The sequence below is a fragment of the Geotrypetes seraphini genome, chromosome 7, assembly GCF_902459505.1.
Source record: "Geotrypetes seraphini chromosome 7, aGeoSer1.1, whole genome shotgun sequence".
Lineage (NCBI taxonomy): Eukaryota > Metazoa > Chordata > Amphibia > Gymnophiona > Dermophiidae > Geotrypetes > Geotrypetes seraphini.
The window spans coordinates 117,502,151-117,522,694 of NC_047090.1; the positions used below are offsets into that span (position 1 = coordinate 117,502,151).

At 45.3% G+C, this 20,544-nt stretch overlaps 1 protein-coding gene across 2 annotated transcripts in view; it reads right to left on the reverse strand.

Annotated features, from left to right (window-relative positions):
- Positions 1-272: 272 nt before the first annotated feature.
- TMEM87A (transmembrane protein 87A) overlaps positions 273-20,544 on the reverse strand; it is an 82,793-nt gene continuing 62,521 nt past the window's right edge. For both annotated transcript variants that reach the window (XM_033952878.1, XM_033952879.1), the window contains exons 15-18: positions 19,591-19,652; positions 17,351-17,403; positions 8,244-8,274; positions 273-1,343 (exon numbers count right to left, since the gene is read on the reverse strand). In XM_033952878.1, the coding sequence (XP_033808769.1) occupies positions 1,302-1,343; positions 8,244-8,274; positions 17,351-17,403; positions 19,591-19,652 (188 nt within the window). In that variant the 3' untranslated portion in view covers positions 273-1,301. The remainder of the gene's footprint in view (positions 1,344-8,243; positions 8,275-17,350; positions 17,404-19,590; positions 19,653-20,544) is intronic.

Below are 20,544 nucleotides of genomic sequence, written 5' to 3' on the forward strand. Positions count from 1 at the left end.
ATGTGTGGACATCGTTTTGCATCTCTGGAAGAGCTTTCTTCCGTCGGTACCCAAGCCATTCGGCAACTGAACAAAAGTGGTGTCTTGGCTGGAATAAGGGAAGCTTCCCAGACGCTGGGACTCAGTCATTGCAAAGCAGAGAGACTATATTGAAGGATTGTAAAGAAATATTTGGGGAAAAAAAACCCCAAATAAATTAAAAAAAAAAAAAATAGTGTGCATTATTTATGAAATGACCCTCGTATTAATATTGGATTTTCATTGTATCTATGTCATTTAGGTCAGGTAGATATTAATCTTCCATAAAGACAGAAACAAATAATATATCCTTCTCTCTACTATGGTCTTATCCATAGTAGTGCCCCCTTTGCTCAATATGATCCAATGGTCCCATGGATTCCCTTAGGGTTTCCGTTTCTGATGTGCCTGAAAAAGTTGTTACTATGAGGTTTTGCCTCTTTGGCAAGTTTCTCTTTATATTCTCTAGAAGCCTTCCTTGTCAATGCTTTCCATCTAACTTGCCAGTGCTTATATTGCTTTTTATTTTCTTCATTTAGATCCTTTTTTCCGTTCTTTAAAGGATGTTCTTTTGCCTCCAATAGCCTCTTTCCCCTCCCTTCCAAAGTAGTGCTACGTCATGGGTTGCTATATACAAATGGTATTGTTCATTTGACTGTTATCTGAAGATTTAAAAGTCACATTGAAAATATAAAACCTGTTACTATGTAACCTATCTTGTAAACAAAAAAGTCATAATAGCAGATAATTTACACATCGTGTCTTTCTCTGCTTTGAACAGAAGTGATGAGTCATAAAAAGATTATAAATCAAAAGGCCAGATGCCTATTCATTTCTACTGTACTAACCCCATGCCTAGAAATGAAAAGTATTAAGAAATTTATAAAAGCAGAAACCACGATGGAAGCTTACTTGCAATCTTATCACATTCCTTGATCAGGCAGCCACAAAAACTTCTGACACAGTTTAAATTATATTCCAAAACAGAGAAAGTGTGGTTATCTCAAACTTCTAGCCTGGGACTGGCAGTTACATAGTACATTTTTTTCAGAATGTTTATTAGCATCCCTTGATAAAATCCTTTGGAGTCCCATTCAGCATAGTTTACGAAAACAATGTGCAATGGTCTCAGCTCAGTTCCTGAGGGTAACATATCGATGCAGATCAGTAGGAGTCAATTGCTCGTCTTAGTACAGCAGGTCAGGAGTATGACAAATTCCAGATGTTGACCATCTTTCAAAGTAAAGTAAAGGCAGGTTCTCTACGCCGCATCCTTCTGTTCTTCATTCCATTTTCGATCTTTCAAAGTGTGTAATCATTCTCTCCTAACAAGATATAAAAACAGACTCATGAAAGGCTCATGTCTCACTTGCTTGAAAACAACTGGGATGCAGTAAAAACTTCCAGAGGAGCAGCAGCTGGTTAGGGTTTCAGGGTATCCACAATGCATATGCACAGGAGAAATCTGCTTGCAAATCTTATATATATTCACTGTAAATATACTGAAAATCCAACTGGCAGGTGCTCCCCTAAAAAGGAGTTTAAAAATCACATAAATTTGTAATGAAATGTTATACTTAATGTATTATATGAGAGTTAATCAAGTGTGTATTTTAAGTTAATATGAGTTTATCTGCTACACTTGTTGTAACATGCAAAAATTAATAAAGAATTTAAAAAAAAAAATCACTGCTCTGTGCTTTCAAATCCAGATGCTTGTACTCAGTGTTGTATGAATTTATATGATTAATTTTATCCACATTCAAAATACACAAGCATCAAACTGGATAGATATGTAATACCAGAGAGAAAGTGAGAGTTAGGGCTCCTTTTACAAAGGTGCGTTAGGGCCTTAACGCGCGAAATAGCGCACGCTAGCCGCTACCGCCTCCTCTTGAGCAGGCGGTAGGTTTTCGGGGAGCACACACTAATCCGGTGCATGCGCTAAAAACGCTAGCGCACCTTTGTAAAAGGAGCCCTAAATTAAAGTTCTTAGAGAGGAGGTTATCACAACCACAGATGAACATATTTTAAAAATAAATAAGCATCCTGGTCTGGACTATGTCCAATTCTTTCCAACCTCAAGCTGCAGATCACTCTGTTAGGGGGCAGGTTTACTAAAATGAGCTAAGCACATTGCAGGTTTTAGTGCATAGTAACTTTTTTTTTTTTTTTTTTTTTTAATCTTTATTCATTTTCAAAAATTACAACAAGTGTACAACAGTCATTCAGAAATACCTCAATTCATCACTTGACATTCTTATTTGTATTATTCCAAATAAATAATTATATAAGAAACCCACCCCTCCCGCCCATATACCAATAAATAACAACTATCAATTATTATTCGTCATAATCCCACCCCCCCTTATCTTATCCAATATTCTGGTGTTTAAGATGTCTGATCACTAGAATAAATCGTCAATGGCCCCCAAATCTTTTTAAACTTATTATAATTACCTTGTGCATAGTAACTTAATGCAGGCCTGCACCAACAGTTACCACAAAGAAAACAGTCAACCTAGTAAAAATCCCTTATTTGCAAGGCACGGATGGAGACTGACGTGGACTGCATAGAGTAGTTAGTGTATGGTAATTAGCGTGAGCTGTCAAAAGTGCAGATTACACAGTTGCACTTAGATGGCACTTAGATGACATTAGGTCTATTCATGCTAACTGCAATTGACATTAATGCAGAAGTAGGAAACTCAACTGTGTAGTAACTGCATTCTCTCTTACTGTCACATACAGTGGTACCTTGGTTTACGAGTGCACCGGTTTGCGAGTGTTTTGCAAGACGAGCAAAACATTTGCAAAATCGGTGCCTCGGAAACCGAGCATGGCTCGATTTACGAGCCCCCCCCCCCCCCCCGCAATACGGCACCCCCCCCCTGCGATCCGGCACCCCCCTGCCAAGATCCGATCCCCCCCCGACATGATTGGACACCCCCCTGCCACGATCCGATCCCCCCCGCCATGATTGGGCACCCCCTCGCCACGATCCGACCCCCCCCCCCCCCGACACGATTGGGCACCCCCCAGCCGCTTCTTACCCTCATCTGGGCACTCTTGAAGACCGGCCCTCGTCTGCTGGGCCTTAAGCATGCTCAAGGCCTGCGAGTTCACGTTCTGAACGTGAACGTGAACTCGCAGGCCTTGAGCATGCTCAGATGCTCAAGGCCCAGCAGACGACGAGTCCGATCTTCTAGAGTGCCCAGATGAGGGTAAGAAGCGGCGGGGAAGTGCCCAATTGTTTCGGGGGGGATGTCGGATCGTGTCGAGGGGGGTGCCCAATCGTGTAGGGGGGAGGTCGGATCATGGCGGGGGGTGCCGGATCGCAGGGGTGGGTGCCTGATCGCAGGGGGGGGGGCTTCGAGGGGAGCAATGCCGGTTCTCGGGGGGGGGGGGGAACGCATCAAAGCGAGTTTCCATTATTTCCTATGGGGAAACTCGCTTTGATAAACGAGCATTTTGGATTACGAGCATGCTCCTGGAACGGATTATGCTCGTAATCCAAGGTACCACTGTATTTAACAGCTAAAATTAACTTGTGCTAAGTGTAGAATTTGCACTTGCACCTTAGGAAGCATACCCCTTAGATCAGGGGTAGAGAACTCCGGTCCTCGACAGCCATATTCCAGTCGGGTTTTCAGGATTTCCCCAATGAATATGCATGAGATCTATTTGCATTCACTGCTTTCAATGCATATTCATTGGGGAAATCCTGAAAACCCGACTGGAATATGGCTCTCGAGGACCGGAATTCCCTACCCCTGTCTTAGATTATCATATTACAGTAAAAAAAATGTTATGTGGAAGATTAGGAGATTATGAATATATTAATTTAACTTTGGAATTATTTTATCATGCTTAATGTTTATTCTGTGATTCTTTATGTCCTGATGTTTCTCTTATGACTACTGTTTTACATTTAATTTCAGAATGGTTGGCTGATAATAAATTACATCTTAATTCTTCTAAATCTCTTTGCTGTTGATTACAGGTAAGAACAGTATCTCAAATATATCACCTACTCTTATGTCTAATCCACTTTCTATGGTAACTCAATTTAGGTATTTAGGTGTTATTCTTGATCAGCTTTCTTTTGAACGTCAAATATCAGCAGTAGTTAAATCTTGTTTTAATTCTTTAAGGCAATTTTTCTCAATTCATTCATTCCTTAAACAGGAATTTAAAAAAATAATTATTATTATTTATTCCTCGATTCTTTCAAAACTGGATTATTGTAACAATATTTATGCAGGTTTGCCGGTGGCTCAGATTCAAAGATTACAAATTGTTCAAAATACAGCTATTTGTCTTCTTTCTAACACATCACATTATGATCATCTTACTCCCTTATATCTTCAATACCACTGGCTTCTGATTCTGTTTTCTATTAAATTCAAAATTCTTATCTTGACTTTTATATCAAATCATTGAGACAATCCATCATATCTTTCCTTCACTTATTTGTCTTTATTGTTCAGTAAAGAGATTTACGCTCTCTGAATGATCAAAGTCTTTCTAATCCTTCTCCACGTTCAATTCACTACGAACTTACTAGAAAGCGCATTTTTCTGTCTTTCACCTTCTCTTTGGAACTCTTCCATCTTCAGTACGTCTTGAACTTTCGTATTGAAAATTTAGATCTCTCCTACAGCCTTATCTTTTTGAACAGGCCTTTTCTATTCAGTTGGACAGCTCTGATATGGTTTGGATTTACTAGCATTGTAGTCTGCAATTTTTAATTTTTTAATTTCTTTTTTATCTTAAATTTTTCAAAAAAAATTTTTTTAGAAGCTAATTTTATTGTATACTTTATTGATTCTGTGAACTGCTCTGTTATTGTATAAGGAACAGCAGTATACTAAATAAAATAAACCATAAACCAAACCATAGTATTAATTTGTAGTCTGAATTCTGGATTCCATATATTGTCATATTGTCTCTCTTTTGTGACCCTCCTTGAACCCTACTTGAGCTAAATAGGATATAAATGCCTCTGCATAAAGTGCTCAGACACATCAACACTATCTTGGCTAACATGCATAATTGACTAGTTTCCTTTCAAAAGTAAATGGTGTGGTAGCCATGTTAAGGAAATGGAAATAAAACAAGACAAAAAAATATGTATACCTCTTTTAATGAACTAACTTAATACATTTTTGATTACCTTTCAGATCATGAATGAGCAAATGTTGACAAATATCAGAATATATAAATCAGGAGTGTTCAACCTTTTGGCTTCCCTGGGCCGCACTGGCCCCAAAAATTTTTTCTGGGGCCACACAAACGCTGCAGCAAGACAGAGGAGGGAGCCGGCAAGACGATAAACACCTGGGGGCAACAGAGGAAAACACTGCATCGCCCTCAACCGGGACCGCACAAAATATTTCACGGGTCCGCAGGTTGGACACCCCTGATATAAATGAAACATAAAAGTATTCCAAAGACAGTTCACAGGAAAAGGGCAGGGGTGGGTTATATAAGAAATCAGGAGAGCTGGGTGGCTGAAAAGAGGGTGGCAAAGCAGTACAATTTTATGTTTTACTAGTGTTTAAGCCCGTTACATTAACGGGTGCTAGAATATATGCCTGTCTGTCTTTCTTTCTTTATGTCTCTCTCCCTGTTCCCGTCTCTTTCTTCCTTCCTTTCTGTCTCTCTCCCTCCTGCTATTTTTCTCTCTCTCCCTGGCACCCTTTGTCTGTCTGTCTTTATTTCTGTCTGTCTCTCCCTGGCCTCCTTTGTCTGTCTGTATTTCTTTCTGTCTCTTCCCCCCCCCCCCCCACTTTCCTTTGCAGAAGGAGCAGCGGTATTTCCGTTCCCCTCCAGGTCCCTGTGAAGCTCCCCCACTTTCCTTTGCAGAAGCAGCAGCGGTATTTCCGTTCTCCTCCAGGTCCCTGTGAAGCCCTCCCACTTTCCTTTGCAGAAGCAGCAGCGGTATTTCCGTTCCCCTCCAGGTCCCTGTGAAGCCCCCCCCCCACACACTTTCCTTTGCAGAAGCAGCAGCGGTATTTCCGTTCCCCTCCAGGTCCCTATGAAGCCCCCCCCCACTTTCCTTTGCAGAAGCAGCAGCGGTATGTCCGTTCCCCTCCAGGTCCCTGTGAAGCCCCCCCACACACTTTCCTTTGCAGAAGCAGCAGCGTATTTCCCTTCCCCTCCAGGTCCCTGTGAAGCAATTCCCTTCTCTTACGTGAGCTGTCCTGCTCCGTTCGGCCCCTCCCTTCTCTTCATGCGATTTGGCCTGCTCCGTTCGGCCCCTCCCCCTTCCCTTCCCACGGGCTGGCCTGCTGCAGTCGAAGGTTAGTTTTAAAAGTGCGGTGGCGGCTCCTCTTACGCTGCTGATCCTCCTGAAGAGCAGCCTGCGATGGTGGCCGGCTTTAGCAAACCTCGCAGGCCGCTCTCCAGCCTCGGTAGCACGTTCCCTCTGACGCACGGGATCGCGTCAGAGGGAACGTGCTACCGAGGCTGGAGAGCGGCCTGCGAGGTTCACTAAAGCCGGCCACCATCGCAGGCTGCTCTTCAGGAGGATCAGCAGCAGCAGCAGCGGCGGCGGCGAATGAGGGCCGAGGTGTGTTCCCTGCCGAGGACGCGGCAGGAAGAGAGCTTGCCTGGCTTCCAGCGTGAGTGAGGGCGGGAGGAGGGGAGTGGTCAGAGTGATCGTTGGCCGGGTTCTAAAATGGAACACGGCCACGGATCACACACCACAGCGGCAGTAATCACGCTTTTTTAAAAGCGCATGCGCCGCTAACCTTTTATTATATAGGATAATGTGATCGAAATCCCAGATTTTAAGTCTTGTCTGGTGGGTGTCAAAATATTTCAACATTTTGACAAAGGACTTAGGTTCCTGTGGGCTGATGCTCAGAAATTGGGTGCTCCAGTGCTGAAACACAGCCCAACAATGCTTAAAGTAAACTTTACTTTAATAAAAGTAAATTTTACTTAAAATTATATGTGTGCTGTATATGGGGGAAAAACTGCCTGGCAAATGTGCACAGGAGTTTTGCAGTTAACACAGCTCTTGTGAAGGCAATCACAAACCAATGGCACTCTCAGGGCAGGATTAATTCGAGGGCCCATAGGCACACAAGTACACTGGGCCCCCCTGCCCTGCCCCACCCCACCATGCGCCCAGGCGGAAACAGGAAGCTGCGTCAGAGGGAAGCTTTGGGCAAGTAGCATCACTTGCACAATTACAGTTCCCGTTGCCTTTCTTACCCACTTTGCTTGCTTGTCTTACTTTCCATCGATAGTGGGGGGGAAGCGTTGCCGATCGGGGTGGGGCCCACATTGCCGATCAATGCTGGAGGGGCCCATCGCTGTTTGGAAAAAACAATGTTGATGCCTTCCTTCATCGGGCCCCCCTGATCATTTCGGGCCCTAGGCACATGCCTACTTGGCCTATTGGTTAATCCTGCCCTGGGCACTCTGCTGATCAAGTCCACCCCCACTCAATTACCCTCTCTATACCAATAATCAACTTCACAAAAAAAAGGATGAAAATATAATGCCGTGTATCCTGGATGAGCTTTATAAAAAAAAGAAAAAAAAAAGTTTGCCAGCAATAAACACGCATATACACGTGCATGCATACTCCGCTCGGGCTTCCTTCTTCCAGCTATCAAAACTGTCAGATTTCAGAAGAAATTCTCTCTTGAAACACCCTAATACTAGCTCTAAGCTGGCATTAGGTTTCCAGCGGGAAAGACAGGGTTCAGTTTGTGCACTATTTGAGCCATCTTTGTCTTGCACTTTGTGCCCAGTGATGGTGCCCTCTGAACATTCTGCGCACCCTAATGCAGGCACTATTCAGCGTTAATTGCCTCTAGCATCAGTGTTAGGTTCTGAGTATTGGCCTGCTGGGTGGGTGAGACACAAGGAGAAACGGATGAGCAATAAAATTATACAGCTTTGTCACCCACTTATCACCCATTCAGCTCTCTCTGTTTCTCACATAACCCACCTCTACCCTCTTTCTACAAGCCTTTCACTTACATATTCTGATATTTGTCAACATTTACCCATTTCTGAAGAGGAAGGTATTGCCTTTGAAAGCTAATCAAAAAAGTATTAAGTTAGTTCATTAAAAAGGTATCATCTTATTTTCTTTTCTGTTTTATTTCTATTATTTTCTTCTTCTTTTTTTATTTCTTTATTTTCAAAAGTAGAACTCCCTGAGCATTTTGAGTAGTGAGAAATAAACTAAGGAGTTTACTGACCTCATCTGAGTCCAGAAGAGAAGGGAGGGCGCTACAAGAAAAGGAGAAAGATTAACCAGATTTTCTCAGGATAATATACATCGTTGGTATTTGACAAGTGGAACATATAGCACCTACAATTCCTCCCCTAGAATGGAATACGAGCGGTGGAAGTCAGATGCAAGATGACTAACTCTCATGGAATCATAGGATCAAACCATGGAGGGGGAGGGAGAGATGCCAGGGCATGGGGGGAGGGAAGGAAACTTGCTCAATACTAAATTTCAACTGTTATACTGCACCCTGCCCAGGAAATTTTACAATGAATTCAGTTTAACAATAGAAAATAAATACACTGCACAAAAACTATGTAATGAAGATTCTGTCTACAGCCTTGGTAAGGGAAGTAAACATATGAGTTGCCCATTTACACCTAAAAGTACAAACCCAAGATTAGTGGAGAGCAAGAATATCTCACTTTTCTCATTAGATGTGCTACAAAGAAGTCTATATCCTACCCAATAGGAAATCTCATGACAGGATGCGCAAGCACATTTGACAGAGGGCCACATTAAATGAACCAGGCATTGGAGAGGGAAATGCAAATTGGGAAGTGGGAGCGAGTCAACCTTAGATCAGATTACGGCAAAGTATACTGAGCAAAAACATTTCAGCTTTCCTTAAAATCTTAAATTCAACAGAAAAGGGACTATACAGAATTTATTTTAGACAAACTAGCATCATAGGCTACACAGGAAAGAAACCCACTAAAGGAGATACTTAAAGTGTATTATGACCATATAGTGCACGCTTTGTCCCTTCAACATGTATAAGTAACAATAATGTGCGTTATATTACTGTAATGCTCTTTAAAGCACAGTTACTTACCGTAACAGGTGTTATCCAGGGACAGCAGGCAGATATTCTTAACGTATGGGTGATGTCACCGACGGAGCCCCGGTACGGACCTTTTTAACTAGAAAGTTCTAGTTGGCCGCATCGCGCATGCGCGAGTGCCTTCCCGCCCGACGGAGGAGTGCGTGGTCCCCAGTTAAGATAAGCCAGCTAAGAAGCCAACCCGGGGAGGAGGGTGGGACGTAAGAATATCTGCCTGCTGTCCCTGGATAACACCTGTTACGGTAAGTAACTGTGCTTTATCCCAGGACAAGCAGGCAGCATATTCTTAACGTATGGGTGACCTCCAAGCTAACAGAGAGGGAGGAGGGATGGTTGGCCAATAGGAAAATAAATTGTGCAACACAGATTGGCCGAAGTGTCCATCCCGTCTGGAGAAGGCATCCAGACAGTAGTGAATAGTGAACGTGTGAACTGAGGACCAAGTGGCAGCCTTGCAGATTTCCTCGATGGGCGTGGAGCGGAGGAAAGCCACAGAAGCAGCCATAGCTCTGACCCTGTGGGCCGTGACAGCACCTTCCAGTGAGAGACCGGCCTGAGCATAACAGAACGCAATGCAGGCAGCAAGCCAGTTGGAAAGCGTCCGTTTAGAGACAGGACGACCTAGACGGTTAGGATCGAAGGTCAGAAAGAGCGGAGGAGACGAGCTGTGAGCCCTGGTACTGTCAAGGTAGTATGCAAGGGCACACTTACAATCCAGCCTGTGTAACACCTGTTCCCCAGGATGGGAATGGGGCTTAGGGAAGAAGACAGGCAATACAATGGACTGGTTGAGGTGGAAGTCCGAGACCACCTTAGGCAGGAATTTAGGATGGGTACGCAGAACCACCTTGTCATGGTGAAAAACAGTGAAAGGTGGGTCGGCAATCAGTGCATGCAGCTCACTAACCCTCCTGGCAGAGGTGATGGCAATGAGGAAAAGCACCTTCCACGTAAGAAATTTGAGTGAAGTTGTGGCAAGAGGCTCAAACGGAGGTTTCATGAGGGCTGACAGAACCACATTCAGGTCCCAGACGACTGGAGGAGGTTTCAGAGGTGGTTTGACATTGAAGAGGCCTCTCATGAACCGGGAAACCAGGGGATGAGCCGTAACAGGTTTTCCGAGGATAGGCTCATGAAACGCAGTGATGGCACTGAGGTGGACTCTGATTGAGGTCGACTTGAGGCCAGCGTCGGAGAGAGAGAGTAAATAGTCCAGTACAGTTTCCACCGCCAATGAGGTGGGATCGTGATGATGAAGTAGACACCAAGAGGATAACCGGGTCCACTTCTGATGGTAACATTGGAGGGTGGCCGGTTTCCTGGAAGCATCCAAAATACGACGGACAGGCTGAGACAGATTCTCTGGAGAGGTCAGCCCGAGAGAAACCAAGCTGTCAGGTGGAGCGAGGACAGATTGGGATGCAGTAGAGACTGATGCTGCTGCGTAAGTAGAGTAGGAAACACAGGAAGAGGAATGGGCTCCCTGGAGCTGAGTTGGAGCAGGAGGGAGAACCAGTGTTGGCGAGGCCACCGAGGAGCGATGAGAATCACGGTGGCTCTGTCCCTGCGGAGCTTGAATAACGTCCGCAACATCAGAGGCAGTGGAGGAAAGGCATAGAGGAACTGATCCGTCCAGTCGAGCAGGAATGCATCCGGGGCCAGACGATGAGGAGAGAAGAGTCTGGAACAGAACTGGGGCAGCTGATGGTTGTGAGGAGCTGCAAAGAGGTCCACCTGAGGAGTGCCCCACCGAGCAAAGATGGAGCGGAGTGTGGGAGGATCCAGAGTCCACTCGTGAGGTTGAAGGATGCGGCTGAGATTGTCGGCCAGGGAGTTCTGTTCGCCCTGGATATAGACAGCCTTGAGGAAGAGACTGCGGGCCGAGGCCCAGGTCCAAATGCGGATGGCCTCCTGACAGAGGAGGGGAGATCCGGTGCCGCCTTGCTTGTTTATGTAGTACATGGCGACTTGGTTGTCTGTGCACAGGAGAAGGACCTGAGGGCAGAGAAGGTGCTGGAAGGCTTTGAAAGCATAGAACATGACTCTGAGTTCCAGGAAATTGATGTGATGTTGACGCTCCTGAGGGGTCCAGAGTCCCTGGGTGCGAAGATCTCCCAGGTGGGCTCCCCACGCATAAGGGGAGGCATCTGTGGTTATGATCATGGAGTGAGGGGGTAGATGAAAGAGTAGACCCCTGGAAAGATTGGAGGAGTTGAACCACCATTGAAGAGATTGCCGAAGAGACGATGTCACAGAGATGGGATGAGAAAGAGGATCGGTGGTCTGTGACCATTGGTTGGCTAGAGTCCACTGAGGTGTCCTGAGGTGGAGTCGCGCCAGAGGAAGTACATGGACCGTCGAGGCCATATGGCCCAGGATGATCATCATCTGTCGAGCTGGAATGGAGTGATTAAGGAGCACCTGACGGAAGAGGTGGAGCAGAGTTCGATGACGGTTGGAGGGGAGAAATGCCCTCATTAGAGTGGTGTCGAGAACTGCTCCAATGAACTGAAGTCGCTGTGTGGGAAACAGATGCGACTTGGGGTAGTTGATCTCGAAACCCAGAAGATGGAGGAACGAGATGGTGTGGTGAGTGGCTTGTAGCACAAGCGGAGACGTAGGTGCTTTCACCAGCCAATCATCCAAGTAGGGGAACACCTGAAGATCGTGAGACCTGAGGAAGGCCGCCACCACAATAAGGCACTTGGTGAACACTCTGGGCGATGATGCGAGGCCAAAGGGTAGCACTTTGTACTGATAGTGATGGTGCTGTATCTGAAACCGTAGATAGCGACGTGAAGTCGGATGGATTGAGATGTGAGTGAAGGTCTCCTTGAGGTCTAGGGAGCATAGCCAGTCGTGGTGGGAGAGAAGAGGGTAAAGCGTGGCCAGGGAGAGCATTCTGAACTTCTCTTTGACTAGACACTTGTTGAGGTCCCTGAGATCGAGGATGGGACGAAGGTCTCCTGTTTTTTTGGGAACCAGGAAGTAGCGGGAGTAGAATCCCTGACCCCTTTGGTCCGGAGGTACTTCTTTGATGGCATTGAGAAGAAGGAGGGATTGGACCTCCCTCAGGAGGAGGGGGGTTTGGGAGGAGTGAGAAGCAGACTCTACGGGAGGATGGTCTGGAGGAAGAGTCTGAAAGTTGAGAGAGTAGCCGTGGCGAATGATGTTGAGGACCCACTGGTCCGAAGTGATGACCTCCCAACGGCTGAGGAAAAGCTGAAGACGTCCTCCGATAGGTTGAGGGAGAGGTAGCAATGGTGGAAGACTGGCTATGCTCTGGAGAAAAGAGTCAAAAGGGTTGAGACGGCTTTGATGAAGGAAGAGGTTTGGCAGGTTGAGTCTGTGGGCGAGCCTGAGTCTGATGTTGGTGGCGAGGACAGCGAGACTGTTGTTGAGGTGGGTTGAGAGGTCTGGCCGAGAACCTACGCTGGTAAGAAGACTGTGGTCTGTAGGGACGAGCAGGTGGAGTCTTCTTTTTAGGTTTGATCAGAGTGTCCCACCGGGTCTCATGTGCTGAGAGCTTCTGGGTTGTTGAGTCCAGGGACTCTCCGAAGAATTCATCGCCCAGACAAGGTGCGTTAGCCAGGCGGTCCTGGTGGTTAATGTCTAGGTCAGAAACTCTCAGCCATGTCAAACGGCGCATGGCCACCGCCCTGGCAGATGCGCGAGAGGTCAGCTCAAATGAGTCGTAGATGGAGCGAACCATGAATTTCCTGAGTTGGAGGAGGCTGGAAATTTGTTGCTGGAAAAGAGGGACCTTACGTTCAGGAAGATATTTCTGTAAGGAGGAGAGCTGTTGCACCAGATGCTTCATGTAGAAGGAGAAGTGGAAGGTGTAGTTGTTGGCTCTATTGGCTAGCATGGCATTTTGGAAAAGTCGCTTACCAAATTTATCCATGGTTTTTCCCTCTCTGCCAGGAGGGGTGGAGGCATATACACTGGAACCCTGAGATTTTTTCAAAGTAGATTCCACCAGGAGGGACTCGTGGGGCAATTGAGGTTTGTCAAACCCTGGGATTGGAATATCCTGGTACAAGCTATCCAATTTACGAGGGGCTCCGGGAACAGTGAGGGGAGTCTCCCAGTTCTTATAGAAAGTTTCCCGTAAGATGTCGTGGACGGGCAACTTTAGAAATTCCTTGGGAGGTTGCTCAAAGTCTAGGGCATCAAGGAAAGCCTGAGACTTCTTAGAGTCGGACTCTAAGGGGATGAAAAGAGCTGCTGACATCTCCCTAAGGAATTTAGAAAAAGAGGATTGCTCTGGTTTTGAGACGGTGTCGGTCATGGAGGGTTCTTCGTCGGTTGACGAAGCGTCCTCTTCAGTACTGTGAGGGGAGTCTTCCCACAAGTCTGGGTCCCTAATGTCGGGGTGCGTACGTTTGGACATCGGCGTGGAGGGCTCGGCATGGCGGGTCTTTGAGAGAGATTTGCCTGAGCGCATCGAGGCGGTACCGGGTGAGGAAGACCGATGTCGATCCTGAGACCGGACAGGGTCGGCAGCAGTACGGGTATGCACTGTAGGTGTTTCAGCCAAGAGCACCGGCATGGAGGTATTAATCGGTACCGAGGGGGTCGACACCGATGGAACAGTGCGAGGCTCGGACCGGTCCTGTACCGGAAGGTGCGGTGCCAGCAACGCCGGTAACAGTTGTTGGAGTTGTTGTTGCAGCTGCTCCTGTAACTGTGTTTGGAGTATGGCTGCGATGCGGTCATCCAGGGGAGGCACCGGTACCACTTTTTTCTTCTTCGGTACCATAAGTGCCGCTCTACGCTCCGGCGATGAGGAGGCACTCACCGAGATCAGAGCGGAGCGTTTGCGGGGCCTGTGCGGTGCCGGAAGGGCCGGTGTCGCAACCGTGGCAGGAGGGCGCTCGAGGGAAGTGGAAGGCTTCTTAGCCGGCTTACCTGGCCCCAACGACCCCGAGGAAGGGTCCGGTGGTGTCGACGTCGTTGGTGTCGACTTTTGGGGTGCCGTCAACGTCGCGGCAGGTTCCATGGCAGATCCGGTACCAAACAAAATATTTTGCTGGATCTGCCTATTTTTCAAAGTGCGCTTTTTAAGCGTAGCACAGCGGGTGCAGGTGTCAGCCCGATGCTCTGGACCCAAGCACTGCAGGCACCAATTGTGCGGGTCGGTGAGAGAGATCGGGCGTGCACACCGCTGGCACTTTTTAAAACCCGGTTGAGGGGGCATGAAGGGAAACACGGCCTCCGCAAAATCAAAGCCGGAGGCCTGTATGGTGACAACAGGCCCCGCCGGGGCCGGCGCAAAAAATAATGAAAACTCGATGAGTTTTTATTTTTTGTTTTTTTTTAAACAAAAGCAAAGGAATCCGAAGGGAAAAAATTCAAAGAACAAGAAAAATTACGCGAGCGGGAAGGCAGAAACTAGTTTTTCAACGGCCGTTGAAAACACATGCGTCTTCTTCGCTCCGCGGAAACGAAGAAACTGGGGACCACGCACTCCTCCGTCGGGCGGGAAGGCACTCGCGCATGCGCGGTGCGGCCAACTAGAACTTTCTAGTTAAAAAGGTCCGTACCGGGGCTCCGTCGGTGACGTCACCCATACGTTAAGAATATGCTGCCTGCTTGTCCTGGGATAATATTAGTTACCATGGCATAAAAAAAAAAGACACAAATCCTACAAATTCATGCAAAACACCTCATTATTATGCAAATTGAATACTGCTGCAAGATGAGTTATTCCTGGAAAAATTCCTGTTCAAGAACACTGACCTGCAAAGCTATGGCCCAAAGCTTTGGGGCTGCATTTAGTTAGGCCCCAATGCCTCCCTAATATCTGATCCCCTTCCCCAAAAGGGTTCCTCTCTCTATTCCCAAGCTCTTTCATTCTCCCACAGTCCCTCCCCCCCCGACCTATCTTTAGTAATCCCTGGATGTCAGTGGTTTGGGGCAGGAGAGAGATTCCCAATAACTCTTGTCCCTGCTGGCACCATCAAGTTCAAAATGGTATTGGTAACTCCTGGTACTACCACCAGGGGTCATCTTTATAAGAAAAACTTTAGCTTCTCCCTGGAAATTAATATCATCTATTGCAGCGGTCTCAAACTCGGCCCTCTAGGTGCTATTTTGCGGCCCGCGGTCTGCACGCGATGATCAACTGCTCCCTTGCTGCAGTTGATTTTTCCGGTCAAAGCTGCGGCGGCGGTGGCTCCTCGCGCCATCTACACCTGCATCGGAAGCCTCTCTGATGTCACAACATCAGAGAGGCTTCTTACGCAGGCGCGGATCTCGCGAGGAGCCACCACCCGCGGCTTTGAATGGAATGATCAACTAAGCAAGGGAGCTGGCCAGACGTGCTGCTGCTCCACAAGGAAGGGAACGGAAGGGGAGGGGAAAGAGAAATGCTTCTGCTGCATATGAAAAAGGGGACCCTAGGGAAATGCTGCTGCTGCTGCTGCACAGGGAAAGGGAGAGGGAGGGAAGGGGGAAGAGAAATGCCTCTGCTGCACAGGAAAGGGGGAAGGGAAATGCTGCTGCTGCATCCAATTGGGGAAAGAGAGGAAAGGAAGGAGAAGGAAGACAAGGGAGAGGAGAGGAACAAGAGATGCCAAGTTCATGGGAAGGAGGGAAGGAAAGAAGATACCAAACCATGGAGGGGGAGGGAGAGATGCCAGGGCATGGGGGGAGGGAAGGAGACAGATGCCAGACCAGGGGAAAGGAAGGAAGGAAGGAGGGATGGAGAGAAAGGAAGGAAAGAGATGTCAGACCATGGAAATAGGACGGAAGAAGAGAGAGATAGGAAGGGAAGGTAAGACATGGAAATGTAGATTTTGATAAAGCAGAAAAATTGAATATTAAATTAATGCCAAAGATGAAAGGCAGAAAGTGAAGATGGAGAGAAAAACAGTCAAAGGACAAGAAGGCCCTGGAAACATAGTTAAAAGCACAGAAAAATAAAGTCACCAGCCAACAAAGGTAGGAAAAATGATTTTATTTTAAATATAGTGATTGAAATGTGTCAGTTTTGAGAAAGAAAAGATATTAAACTTTAAATGTGAGGGCTGCAGAAAAAATAGAGTACATGGAGGGCCGCAGAAAAAATAGTTAATGTCTTATTAAAGAAATGACAATTTTGCATAAGGTAAAACTCTTTATAGTTTATATATCTTTCCTTTTAACTGTTAAAGGAAAGTTTTATAAACTATAAAGAGTTTTTACCTCATGCAAAATTGTCATTTCTTTAATAAGACATTAACTATTTTTTCTGCGGCCTTCCAAGTACCTACAAATCCAAAATGTGGCCCCACAAAGGGTTTGGGTTTGAGTTTGAGACCACTGATCTATTGGAACACTAACTTCTCCAAATCCTTTTAAAGCAGCTCATACTGCCCAGGTCTTCCTATTTTCCATCTGCTTAAGACTAAAATACTGGCTAGATGCAGATGCTATTGAGTTATGTCATCAAACCAGAGGTTCTCAATTTGTCTACTGAAAGGAATGATCTTGGCTGAAGGGATGATTTTTCTGTATTAAAAGTCTGATTTCACTTGCAGTTTAATGAAAAAAATATATATATAATACAATCTTGGTCCAGCAACACAAGGTTTCTCACTAATTATTGAACATTCCCATAAAGCCAGCTGCTAGTTAGTACAGCACTTTTGTAAGGAGTTAGATTCCTAAATTTAAGGGAAAGGAAAAAGGGATTGGGACTTGTATAACGCCTTTTTGTAGCTTTACAATCATACTCAAAGTGATTTACATGCAGGTACTTCAAACATTTTCCCTATAAATTTAGGAGCTCAGAAGGGAGGAGATTTTCATAGAATTAGGTTCAAGGTATTGCTATTAACACACAAGGCATTATATAACGTATTTTTCACTCTATGATGCACCCACCTGTAGAGGAGGAAAAACCAAGAAAAAAAAATTTGTTTCAGAATTTTTTTTTCTTGTTTTCCCTCCTCTATACGTAGGTGGTCTGGTGCTGGGAAGCCCCCTGGTATCTTTTTTTAACTGGTGTGGTCGGTGCTGGATGGCTGCCTTTCTCCCTGCAGAGCAGCGCACTTTGTACTTCCTGCCTGTTCCCACTCCGCTCCGTGATTGGCTTGCCGTCAGTTCTGACGCATCGTGAGAACTGATGGCAAACCAATCACAGAGTGGAGCGGGACCAGGCAGGAAGCGTAAAGGTCGCGTTCCTGCCTTATGCGCCACTCTGCAGGGAGAAAGGCAGCCGTTTTTACAGAGAGCAGAGTACTTACACATCAGTGACTGAAGAAGGAACATTCTCTTCCACCCACTTTAAATCATCCTCCTGCAATAGACACCAAACGAGACATTGAATATCAGAATAATAATGCGTAACAGCATTAAGCAATGTTATTAATAAAATGAGGGCATAAGATTTTAATTTGATGGAATACAGGAAAGCATTATGTTGGTTTCACGCTCATCCCCCAACCCCTAAAGATACAGTTTCCACTGCACCTTAATTTCTGAACTGCAGCCACCCCTTGGGCCTGCCAGCAAGTAAAGTGGGTTAGAAAGTCACTGGACAAATACTAGTTTAGAAGAACTCCCTAAATATATCAGTCCTTATTCCACTCACGAAAAACAGACTCCATAGAAACAAAAAACTCTGCTCTTTGTCCGGGTTTTGAAAAGCTTCAAGCTCGGGACCATATTGGGAGGGCTTCTGTGCATACACAGATGCAACGTGGTGATGTCATGTGCATGAGTATGACGTCATCACATCACACTTGCACATGCTCGGAGGCCCACCAAACTCAAGAAGAGGAGGTTTGGGGGGCAGGGCTGGGGCAAAACAGGGCGTGACTTGGGCAGAACAAGGCAGAGCTGGGGGGGCGGAGTCATGTCTCCAGATTTTACAGGCCTAAAATCTGGTAACCCTAGCTTAACCGAACAGGAGAGGTTCCCTGCCGAGGTGGACAAGCTGCTGATAGTTTCAGGTTTATTTAAAATTTGATAATATCGCTTATAATACTTCTAAGCAATGTACATTATAAAAAACAAGGATACCATATTACAGGTTAAAAACATGAGCTAAATCAAAGACTAACATGATACAAGAGGGACCGGATAGAACTATAATAATTATAAAAAAGATATAAATAAGGGAAATACAAATAGGATAGCAAAGGAAATAACTGGAACCTCCTATAATTTCAAAGGAGTAATTATATTTCTTTTAAAGAATGAAGAGCTAAGAATAGTGATTTAGTCTTCAAAAGCGTCTTTATACCCAGTAACCACCGCTAACCAGCCATTTCCTAACTGTTATGTTAGGGGCTGTTTGTGGCAGAGTTTGGGTGGGGCCACAACTTAGCTGGTTAGGTGGTGATATTTGGTCTGCTAACTGGCTAATTATGCACTAAATTAGGTTCTTAACTTTGCTAATTTTCTTTCTTGTAAATCTACACTTTATTCCTACAAGAGATCTCGCAAGAATAGAGTGGGATTGTACAAGTGAATATTGGCAATGCACAGTGAAATTAAAAGGAGATCGATTCAAAAGTAATCTAAGGAAATACTTCTTTATGAAAAGGGTGGTGGATGTATTGAACGACCTCCCAGTGGAGATGATAGATATAAAGACCATTTCTGAATTCAAGAAAGTTTGGACAGTCATGTGGGATCTCTTAGGGTAGGGGTGTCAAAGTCCCTCCTCAAGGGCCACAATCCAGTCGGGTTTTCTGGATTTCCCCAATGAATATGCATGAGATCTATTAGCATACAATGAAAGCAGAACATGCAAATAGATCAAGCATATTCATTCGTGAAATCCTGAAAACCCGACTGGATTGCGGCCCTTGAGGAAGGACTCCGACACCCCTGCCTTATGGTGGATGATATGTTTGGGTAGACTGGATGGGCCTTATGGCCTTTATCTGCCGTTATTTTCTAGGTTTCTATGTAGTGACTGCTGGATACCTTTAAGGCAATAGAACAAATCATAAGAATTTATTAAGGCTTATACTTTCTTCTTCAACACCATATTAGAAGATATAGGTTTAAAGCTTCTTAGTTTTATTGCTGCATTAGAGAGATTGTGACAGATAGGGGAAAATGCTTGAGTACCTTAATAAATTCATGTAAACTGTTCTGAGCTCCCTTGGGAGAACGGTGTAGAAAACTGAATAAATAAACTTCCAGGTCAGTGCGCATACCTGGATATTCAATGCCAGGAGCCACACATTCCCCACCAGGGATTAACTAGAGTTTGTTCAGCCTGTGGCTGCAAGTGGCTGAATATTACCCACAAAGCATATGGCCATTTTTTGCTCCCTAGATATCACTCATTCCTAGATATAACATATTCCAAACTAGTCCCAGACAGTTTTGAACACAGATAATGTCCTTGGCCACAACTACAAAGCTTTCTAAACTGTTCCCTCACCTATGCACCTGCAATCACATGAAGCAGTCTCAAGTTATATGAAGAAACAAGAGTTGGTTCACTCTATAAAAACAAAAAACTTACAGCTTTGCTTGATTTCACATTTCCATTTGTTTCTTGTTTGGAGCTTCTCATTTTCATTCCTTCTATACAGAGAAACAGAATAGTACTAGAAAGTCAGCTTACAAACACAAGAGATATGCAAAGCCACTAACATTAGCAAGAATGCTTCCTGGCAGTGCAGTTATTGCCCAGTCTGGAGGTGGCACTCATCTTGGACCTTTAACTCAGAACAAAGCTTTAATCAACTACAAATCCCTGGCCCACAGTAGGTTAACTGCTGCAAGCTAATATTTTATTTAGGGATTTTTTTTTTTAAAGGTGTGAAAGGTAATTTTATAAGTTGTTGCCTAAATTTAGGCAGTACTATAAGCTGGCACCCATATTATAGAATAGAAGTACTTATGTGCACGATCATTGCCAATAATTGGTAGTTACACATGTAAATGCTAGGAACTATTTTATAAAACAGTGCACCTAAATCACTTAGGGAGAAATTCTAAAACTGGCACCTAAACGCCCTGCTGATGCCTAAGTTAATTAAAAAACACCATTAGAAATGGTAAAAAAACATTAAGGTTTAAGCGTCTACCGGCACTTAAATAAAAGGCGCTGGAATCAAGACTAGGTAGCCATTTTAGGCCGCAGAATGTCAAAGTAGGTGTGGCCAATGCCAGAAGTGGCATTAGGTGGGCTAAAGCGGATACCTAGTCACGATTCACACCAAGATAGGTGGCTGAAATGTAGGCCCAGAAAACTCTGGCCTATATCTCAGCCACCTGTCTACGCCGCGAGATTCTAAAGCCAGCCTGCAGCTGCCATAAGCTGATCATGACAGGGGAATTGGACATGGCAGGACTCCCTGAAGCACCCGACACCTTCTTCCAAAAATTTTTGAATCCTATGGCCAAACTCTAGCAGCACCATAAAAGACATAGTGGATGCTGTGGATGGGCAGAATGGATCGGCCATTTGGCC